At 49.0% G+C, this 9,612-nt stretch overlaps 1 protein-coding gene across 2 annotated transcripts in view; it reads right to left on the bottom strand.

Moving 5' to 3' along the window:
• Positions 1-43: 43 nt before the first annotated feature.
• Positions 44-9,612, bottom strand: part of AP2M1 (adaptor related protein complex 2 subunit mu 1) — a 28,016-nt gene continuing 18,447 nt past the window's right edge. For both annotated transcript variants that reach the window (XM_075157250.1, XM_075157251.1), the window contains 7 exons: positions 5,274-5,409; positions 5,037-5,178; positions 2,557-2,676; positions 1,909-2,044; positions 1,075-1,172; positions 835-946; positions 44-498 (listed from right to left, as the gene is read on the bottom strand). In XM_075157250.1, the coding sequence (XP_075013351.1) occupies positions 364-498; positions 835-946; positions 1,075-1,172; positions 1,909-2,044; positions 2,557-2,676; positions 5,037-5,178; positions 5,274-5,409 (879 nt within the window). In that variant the 3' untranslated portion in view covers positions 44-363. The remainder of the gene's footprint in view (positions 499-834; positions 947-1,074; positions 1,173-1,908; positions 2,045-2,556; positions 2,677-5,036; positions 5,179-5,273; positions 5,410-9,612) is intronic.

Genomic DNA, 9,612 nt, shown 5'->3' with positions numbered 1-9,612 from the left:
TATGCACAAGAACTTCAAAAATACTAGGATATGATGCAAGTAGTGAGACACCAACAGAAGAGGAGTTTAATGGTGGACATTCCCTAGAAAGATCACGAGAGAATGGGAGTTAGACTAGCCCTTCCCCACCCTGGGACGGGGAGCAGGAGGCTGACTGCACCCCTGCGCGCGACTGGGTTCTGAACTTCATCTGCAGCGTGGGTGGTAACCGAGCACAGGCAGGCGAGTCCGCTCCCAAGGTGAGCCACAGGGGCTTTCAATCTGCGTAGAGGGGCCAGGCAGATGTTTTCGCTGAATGTACTTGAAGACTGAGGAGAGGCAGAGGATGGCTTGGAGAAGAGGGAGCCCGCCAGCCTGCTGGGGCTAGCATCTGGTCTCGTAGATCCCACTCCTGCCAATGTACCTCACCCATTTTATCACATCATGGTCACTGTAGTTCAGCTTTGGCTCAAAGACTTTCAGGTAGCGCACCTTCAGCCCAGAGGGGGCAAACGGGACCTATTGAGAAAGGGAAAAGCAATGGAGAGCGTTGGAACAGAGGGGTAAGATGCTTTCCATCCACAAAAGCCAGAGGACCTGCATGCATTTCGAAATGGACACCAAGAGCCACTATTCCCTTCCCTACTCCCTGCATGCAGTGACAGACTACAGTGGCTTTAAGGGCAGTTTTCTTCCATTAGCTCTGCCACGTGGCTGGCCTCGTGTTACAAAGTGACACGGCAGCTTGGGATAGGGAGCACTCAAACCTCTGTAATTCCCATGAGGACAGAAGGGACTGGACTGACAAAGCTTCTCTAAGGTTAGCTGCACCCTGGGAGGCAGACAGGGACTCACCTCAAAGTTCATGGAGATCGGGGGCCGAGCCCACTTCTTCTTGTCATTGGTGGGCAGCAGTTCGATCTCCGCACTGATCTGGGATTCCTTCATTCCAGCCATACGTTTTATCCTACCAGAGAAAGCCCAGAAGTGAGGAGGTGCCCGAGTTTATTCTCCCCTTCACTACATGTGCTCAGGGCAGACTCTGCCTCCCCAAGCCCGCCCCTGTAGCGCCCCAGACGCAACACGCTCACTTACTTCCAGACAATGGCATTCTCGCTGGCCTTGTACTTCGCCTTCCCTTTCATACAGATGACTTGCACTCCACTGGTATTGAGGGGCGTTGGGATCCGGACCTAGAAGGCAGAGTCTGGTGAGCTGGGGCAAGGAGACTGCCACTCTGTGCAGTCTCAGGGGAAGACCGCCTGTCCTGGACCCCTTGGCCTTCCCTCTCCCATCTCACGGCTCAGAGAACATCAGCTACCACAAAGCACCCCAGGCTAGCTCTCCGGTTTCTTGCTTTGAAGTAAAGGTTCACACACATTTTCAGAATCCACAACAGTCAGCGAGGAACAGGACAGAGCTCTCCAGTTCAGGCTGCAGGAAACCTGGCTAGTGTTGGGCAGATGAGCTCAGGAAGGATGCCAGGCTGGCCAGGGACGTCTAGTTGCACCAGGCTCTGGACAGCTTGGCTTTGCAGCAGCAAGTCTTTCCCAGAAGGGGACTAAGCTGCAAAGCCACCCTTAGCCTGTCTTACACAGCTCATAGCCTGCTGCCTGTCTGACATACCATCAGATCATGCAGACAAAAGAACATGAACTTTTCACAGTGGCCAAGACATTAAGTGAGCAGTTGCTGCAGGGAACGAGGCCTCTGCCAAGGTGGCTGTGCAACTGAAAACAACTTCCACCTCCCTACTCTACAACAGTTCCCTTCCACTGGACAGCAGCACCACACATCTGTGGGGCATTCAGCTCATTCTTTTAGTTCTGTACAAGTTTGAGGACTCATCTGTGAGGACTCCATAGCAGGTGACATAAAGCAGAGGCACAATTCCCAGGCACAAAAGACCATAGGTTTTTATTCTCTTACCTCTATCTTTTGGGCCAGCAAGGAAGGTTTGAAATTTGATTTGATCACCACCTTCACTTCCAGCTTGGTCCGACCCACCTCCCGCACCAGGGGAATCACACGGAAGGGAAGGATGATGTCCTTAGTGGTTCGGTATCTGCAGGGATGGAAGCAACAGTGAACTCTGAGGAGTTAACTCCCTTAGGGTCCCGAATTGTACCACTTTCCTGAAGAGACAACCTCTGCATACAGGCAACAGCTTAGAAACATCAGCCAGAAATGGAGCCATCCCAGAAGGAAGCAGCAGTAAAATCTGTGCTGCCCTAGGGCAGTGATGGTTTACTGAGTCCCAAGTTTTATATCTGGTTCCTGCCAATGACCCTGTTCGAGGACACCAGTTTTAAGCACTAAAAAAACAGATACAGCAAGCTAAGAGGTAAGGAAACCCACATCCAACACTATGGTTGTGGCAAAGAAAACCATGAGCTGGGCTTCTACCACACTTGTAACAGAAGGATTTTTGGGACACTCTACAGATTCTATTTTGAAAAGAAAGAAGGCAAATGCACATTTGTTACATGCTCCAGGTCTGCAAATCTGCCTGAGAGCAACACCACTGTAGCAGCAAGCAGATGTCAACACCAGCCTGTTCATCCCCCACCACCGTACCTCATGAGCTCAAACTCTCCATCTGGTGGAATGAAACTGATGCTCCTCTCAGAATCAAACTTGCTGAGCCTCACGCACTGGTGGAAAGTGCAGTCGTCGATGGCGATTGACTGTTTGCCGCTAAAAACACAAGACACAGTTAAACAAGTGCAAGCTGCAGCCCTGGTATCTTGGTGCAGTCAAAGTCTGTGCAGGCAGAAACTACTCTACAGAGCACGTTGCCATCGCAGGTGTCCAGGAAATGGGGAGGCAGGGAGAGATGTAGGGAACAGCAGCCTCTTGGCTCAGACTTTCCTTGTTTCACCACCACGAAAATCATAGTTCAGGAAGCGCGTTTGAAAGAATTCTCTCCCTCCTCTCCCCAAAGAGGAGAGAGATTAGAGGAGCACCCTTCTGTCATAGCCAGCAACACAACACTTGGGTCTGCCTGCAAGCAACACCTCAGTACTGCAAAGGCAACTCTGCTAGCCCAAGTCTTCTTGCAGCACAGTTCAAAGGAGAGAAAACACTTTCCTGTCCACAAAGCTATCCCACTGCCACACAGCCAGGAGATTCCAGGTTCGGGGTCTTCCTGTTCATAAATCTCTTCACAGCTGTTGATTTCCATACTGCTAGCAGGTGGCTCGATTCTGAACCGATTTGCCAAAGACCACAATATTATGCCATAAAAGTTTATATCTCTCACTTCTAAAAATCTACACAGCTACCGTCTGTCCATCTAGATGCGCTACCCTAACCTGCCAGCACTGAACTCGTGATGGGTTCTAGTCCCTGAGAATACCTTCCTTGCTACAGGTCCTGAGGTCAGCCAAGAACTTTCAGCTACAGAGAGGGACCAGAAAATGAGAAGGCAGTAGCAACAGAAGAGGCAGAATGTAGCACTGTGATATCTAGGCTGCCTCAACTGCTGGGAGCAACAGGACAACCATGCAGGTGTGCTGAGATAGGTTCAACTGCCCTAGGAATCACCACTACTGCACAAATGGGAAGCAGACTGACCCCAGGCTGACTGGCTGTTTAGTTACACAACCCAGTAGTGTAGTTTGGGCTTCATAAGTGGGAGTTAGTCTTTCCTAATCTTACCCTGAAGACAGCCAACATTAGCTGACTAGTTCCTGTTCCTTTGGAACACTGCTGGGAAAGCCCTGCTGCCTAGCACTGCTCCAGGTTTCAGGCTGCATTACTCAGGGTTTGATGTTGCCATATGCTAGATACCAAAAAGCAATGGCAGCAGCTGTCCATTTTGGTAACCTCATAACTAAATGCTTCTGGACAGTGACATTGCCAAGCTCTTGCCCACCAGAGAACCACCCAGCAAGAGTCCCTGTCCATCTTGCTTCTGTAACTCAAGAAAATAGCACGTTTACAGGAAAAGGCACTCACGGCACAGAGGCTTTTGGACAGCATTACTGACTCTTCAGAGGCCTACACAGATGACATTTTCACTAGAGCATATCCCCACTGGGCAGCCACCTGAGGCTCATCCATTTTACTAGCTAGATTCAGGTACAGGAAAGATGGCTTAAAGGTGACAGTGAAGAGATAGCTCTTGGCTTGGTTCTGAGAGAAAAGGCAAATAGCAGCTCAGCTCCATTTACAGGAACCATCATGGAAAGTGTCTGAGATCTGAGTTACATGCACAAGTCACACAAAGCAAGAGACAAGGGGAGAGCAGAGTGCACACACAGCTAAAGCAGATTTATCTACCTTCCCAATTCACTGGGGGTCAGCCAAAAAAAAAAAAACAACCAAGAGAAACACAGTTGAGTCACAAATGGTTAGTGAGAGAAAAGTGGCAGTCCCTTTGCTTTCATCTCTTCACCCCAAGCAGGAAGGCTGGAAAAGGCGTAAGACCTGTTTTCAGCTTCAATGTGGGTACTGTCAGAGGTGCAGCTGGGAAGGAAGGTAGCTGCGCTCCTGGAAGGGATGAGCCTCGAATCCATATGGCCACTGACCACCTGTACGTCAGCAGGAGGGGCTTACCCAGCATTAGTCTGTCAGCTGTTCTAGTTTGTGGGAACAGTCTGGGGAGAGCAGGCTATGGTCAGAGGGGTTCCTTCGCTGTTCCTTGGGAGCACTGCTACTGCATCCCATGAATAAGAGTCTCTGCACTGACTAGAACTGCTAGAGACACAAGCTCTGGGAGAATTCATCTTGGGGAAATGTTTCCAGGTGCAAAAACTCCACACTTAACACTATGTTTGAATCTTAATACTTGAAGAGCTCCTGGCACTTGCCCATGTATAGCTGTGAAGTCAGACACCAAAGATGACATTCCACCTGCTCACATTAGCCCTGCTGCAGAGAAGCCCTCTGTATTGAGGCCTTCAGGTCATGACAACTGACCTACCCAGGGAAAAATTAGCAGTAATAGCTGAAGGGAAGAAGAGGTGAGCTTTGTCAGATCAGAAAAGCTACTAACTGCTGCCCTTTTATAAGAGTCCCTGGTGGCAAGTGGCTTTTACCCCAATGCCTCTTACCTTTTCCCCGTTTCATCCGCAGTCCCTTTGCCCTGTTTTTCAATTACAATCTTGTCATTCATGCCAAACTTGCATTCTGGCATCCCACTCAGATAACTCTTCATCACCACTCTGCCAGAGACATGGGCACTCAAAACCTGACCTGATGTAGAGAAGAGTGCAGTTCAGAACACTTACACAAATCCCCACTCACAAACTTGAAGGGAGAAGAATGTCAGCTCTACACCTCCTACTTACCCTGGGGGGACATCAAGAGATTCACGCTCTCCAGCACATCAAGAAAGAGTTCATTGCGACGATATTTGATCCCTTCACGTCTCCATCCAATCTGTCCAGTTACCTGACTGGTGATCTGGGACTGCTCTTCCTTAGTCTGAAGGGAAGAAGTGACATCTTAGACCTCTAGATAACCTCAAAGACTAAGAAAGATTCCTCTAAATCTAAGAGCAAGCGCTTGCCATTTAATACACACGACTGCTTTTGACACTTAGGTATGGGTGCTGTCACGCACCCCGTGATTTGGTCATTCTCCCCTCAATACAGCAAATCCTATGCCTAACTAAAAATTGGTCATAACGACAGCAGGAAAGATTCTTCCATTTTGTTAGCTAGTCCTGTAGGCTACATCTAGGTGCAGGGAGGCATGGGCTCCACCGATAACATTCAAATCATGTCTCAGACTGTCACATCAATCCATGTTCAGCAGAGAAGCAGCTGACAGGCCAGTTCACACCCTTATCCAACATGAAACCCTAGGGCCATGAGACAGCTGGTCCCCAAGGACTGCTTCTTAATGACTGCACTCATTACAGTTACACACCAACACTGACCTAACATGCATCTAACCGCGTCCAGGCTCTAAGCACTGAGGATTGTGTTGAGAGGCACAGGGAGGTTTCCTACCTGATGCTACAGGCACGGTCCAGTCACACGCAGAAAGTCAAGAAGTAGATGTATAGCAGCAAGTGTGGTGCACACAGGGTTAACAGGCAAGCAGGTCAATAGCAAGAAAAGGGAGGAAGGGAGAAAGAGGCAGGTTAGGCTTAAGGCTACCTCAGGACAGGAACAAAGCAGGCCAGCTCATCATTAATTAGGTAGCTAATCTGCACAAACAAGATGAGGGTCTTTGACCTTTACTCCCCTCAGGAAACCCAGTACTCCTAGCAATGAAATGGCTTTTCAGACTTGGCCCATTACGCACCATGCAAATACAGGGCAGAGCAGAGGGCGTGACAGACAGGCCAAATACCACTCCCAGTAATGTTCCTTCGCAGAGCAGACTCCTCATGCTGCTGCTCCTAAAGCAAGCCCTGGACGTTTACCATGGCAGAGATGCCCAGACTATGAGAAGTATGAGGCACCCAGGACTGCAGGCACCTTAAGTCTGGGCCCTGTATAAAGTTATATCCTTGGTAACTCTGCCTCTTCCACCAGAACGACTGCAGAATGCGGAAGCGGGCCCTGCCCCAGCAGCCTTGCATTGGGCCCGCAGGGTGGCAGTACACGATCTCAGCTTTAAACCAGCAGGGGCTTGGTTTCACACATGCTCTTGCCACAGACACGGTCACTCCTTGAGCAAGCAGAGCCACTACTGTAACGTTTAAGAGGCAGAGAGTTTTACACTCCCCTGGGAACTTCCTAGGTAAGTGCTCAATGCAGTACAAAGTACCTCCCTTTTCTGTCCCACAAAAAAAGCCTCCTTATCTGCCTTGTTCAATGCTTTGTTCAGGCTTAAGAGGAATGAGAGGCACATGTAGATATAATACCCAGATCTCTGGCTTCCAAAGGGACGCTGATCATGTGCTGACATTCCCATCCCCTGCAACAGGAGTTGTGCCATGAACCTCTACTGGTCATTACAGAAAGTGACTGGATGGATCTGGAAGCAGACGCCTGGGGAGCGCTGAAGCTGAGATCAGCCAGCAGCAGGAGTGTCCCCTAAGGGAGGGTCTGAAGGCACCTGGGTCTGAAATTTCTCAGGACTGGGAGCTTCCCTGAGCTGGACAAGTCAGTCAGCCAAAACGGAACAAGAATATCCAACTTGTTGTACTCAGCTGCCAGCATGCTGACTAGGTTAAAGGCACAGCTACCAGCAGGTTTCCTGGGCTCTCGCAGCTGGTGGCAGCCCTCTCCTCACTTTTAAAAAGTACTACTAGCATTTTAGCACTACAGTATGTCTAAGGTTTGGGATAACACCGTAACTAAGAGTTGACCAACTCACACACCCAGAAGCACTTTGGAGGGGAAGAAAATGACAACATTTAGCTAGTTAATGAAGTCTGGACAGATGCAGACAGGATCTGAAGAGTGAGAACCGAGCACAGCTCCACCTCGAGGGGTAAGAGCAGGTTTAGCCTCTGCTGGAGGAAGACATCTGAGCCAATGCCTGCATCAGGTCTGATACAGGACATCAGCATGGCCTGCAGTCCTACTATTTGAGTAGTGGGTTACTTCATGGGTAGGGACTAGAAGTGAAACCAATGTTGCACACAAGCACCTTTTAAAATTTGTGCGCTATACCACCCCATTCCCAGAGCACAGGGGTAGTTCCCTTGGCAAGCAATGCAGCAATATCGGACCTACTTTCAAAAAAAATAAAGCAGATCTTGTTTTCCAAGATCACCAGCCCTGGAAAGACCATTGTAGCCATACAGGGGGGACATTCAGAGGGCAGCAGCTCAGTACACCTCAAATCTTTCATTGAGAGCAAAGTCAAAAAGTTGAGTTTGGAAAGTCTGCCGTAACTGTGGATTTTGCTCCTTAAATTCAGCAGGACACAAGCCTAAGGAAAGCACCACCACGAACTAAGCAGCGATAAGGGCACAGAGATGACAGACCACCCAGTCCCAGATTTTGGCCCAATGTACTGGCTGTAAGTGAAGGAGGAGGCTAGATGTACCAGAGTAGAGAGCAGACAAGGAAATATGGCAAGTACCGTCTCAATTGTTGCCCCTGCCATACTGTGCCTAGAAAGGATTATTTCTGCTTTTTGAACTGGGCTGCACAAACTTCCAACACAGAGGAGAATAACTGCCTACTTATGTAAAGCTGAAGTCCAAACTCCTCTTTGTAAGGGAAGGACTAAACCTAGTGTTGGATGAAGCAAGATGCTGTGACAGTGGTTTGCACACAAACAGCATAAAAGTTTGTTAAAACAGACAAAAGCAGAAAAAAAAAGAGCTAGGGAAGGAAGTGAGGGTGGTGGTTAGTTTTGAGTTTTCCTAGGAACGGGAGCTGACTCAGCTATCTTGAGTGCTGACTGCCCAAAATGTCAGACTGCAGAAGGCCAGAGCGATTTACACTAGGGCTTGGGACGGGGGACTGACACCGGATGCACTCACATCTGGCCACTGATGTATTTGTGCCCTCTTGCAAAAAACTGTTTGCTGTTCTAGCAGGAAATACGTTGCTCAGGGGCAGCTTCTCTCTCACCTCCTTCTTGAGAGATGCAGCTGGTCTTGTTAAAAGTTTACAAAGGAGTTCTTAGGAAGTCAGTGCTGATGAATGGAGTTGAAACAGAGCCTCCAGAGACTTTAAGCTCTGCTTATCCTTAACAAGAAGTCACCAGGCAGGCTCTTGTTTAGCACTTTGCTTCTGTTTGTACCTTGGGGCTGAAGTTTCACCCAGATCTCTGCTGGAAACAGATTCAGTACGAACTGACTCCCAGCTTTTCTCCTGACTCACCTGCTACACAGGGGAGAGGACTGAGTTTTAGGCTCAGTCCTCATTATGAGCTGCATAGCTGTGTCAGATGGACAAGGTGAGCAATATTCCTTGGGGACATGAGAAACAGTGACTATAACAGTCCTTTGGTTTCAGAGGTTGAGCATGAGCTGTCCAAGATGGGAAGCCTAGTTTTGAGGACTGTGGCCTGGAGTAGGATTAGAGCTAGTTTAAAACACATTCCCAAGAACAGTCCAACTTAAGGGTCTTTCTCCCCAGGTGCCCTTTATCTTCTACCTCCATGTAAACTTTGTTTCAAGGGTTAATACTGTGCCAAATGCACAGCAGAGATTCTTATCTCTAACATGAGAAAGCTCAGACTGTACTGACGCTGGTCTGCAAAGATGTTACAGGCAGCGACAGAATAACACCAGCTTCCCGACAGCAAGATCCACAAGGCTGAAGAATACTTCATTACAAGACAGGCATGAAATCCTGTCAGCTCAAAGCACTAAAGGCTGGTGGAGAACAGACCTGCTCAGCGAGAATCACACACAGAAGAGCTGTTTCTGGTTCAGCAGGTAGATTTGTTTATCCTCTGTCAGAAATTGACACAGAGCAGAGCCTGAAGCCAGCAATCGTTTACATGCAAGGGACTGGCATTATCCTAGCTCAGGGCCCTTCCTCCTGCATCTTACCATGCGCCAGGGAACATGAGGTCACAGCAGCGCAGAGACACCCAGAACAAGATGCCACTGAGCTACATCCCTGCCAGGGCGTTCTCAATCTACTCAGGCACCTACAGTCAGCACAGGTCAAATGGTTAGTTGGTAATTAAGACCGTGCTTTCTTGAACAGGCTTACAGAAAATTAATCAGCAGAGCAGCGCTGTACCCCAAATTCCTCTGGTTAC

The sequence above is a fragment of the Calonectris borealis genome, chromosome 9, assembly GCF_964195595.1.
Source record: "Calonectris borealis chromosome 9, bCalBor7.hap1.2, whole genome shotgun sequence".
In the NCBI taxonomy this organism is placed as follows: domain Eukaryota; kingdom Metazoa; phylum Chordata; class Aves; order Procellariiformes; family Procellariidae; genus Calonectris; species Calonectris borealis.
Note: the sequence above shows the minus strand (reverse complement) of the source record. Positions and strands in the feature narration are given on the sequence as shown.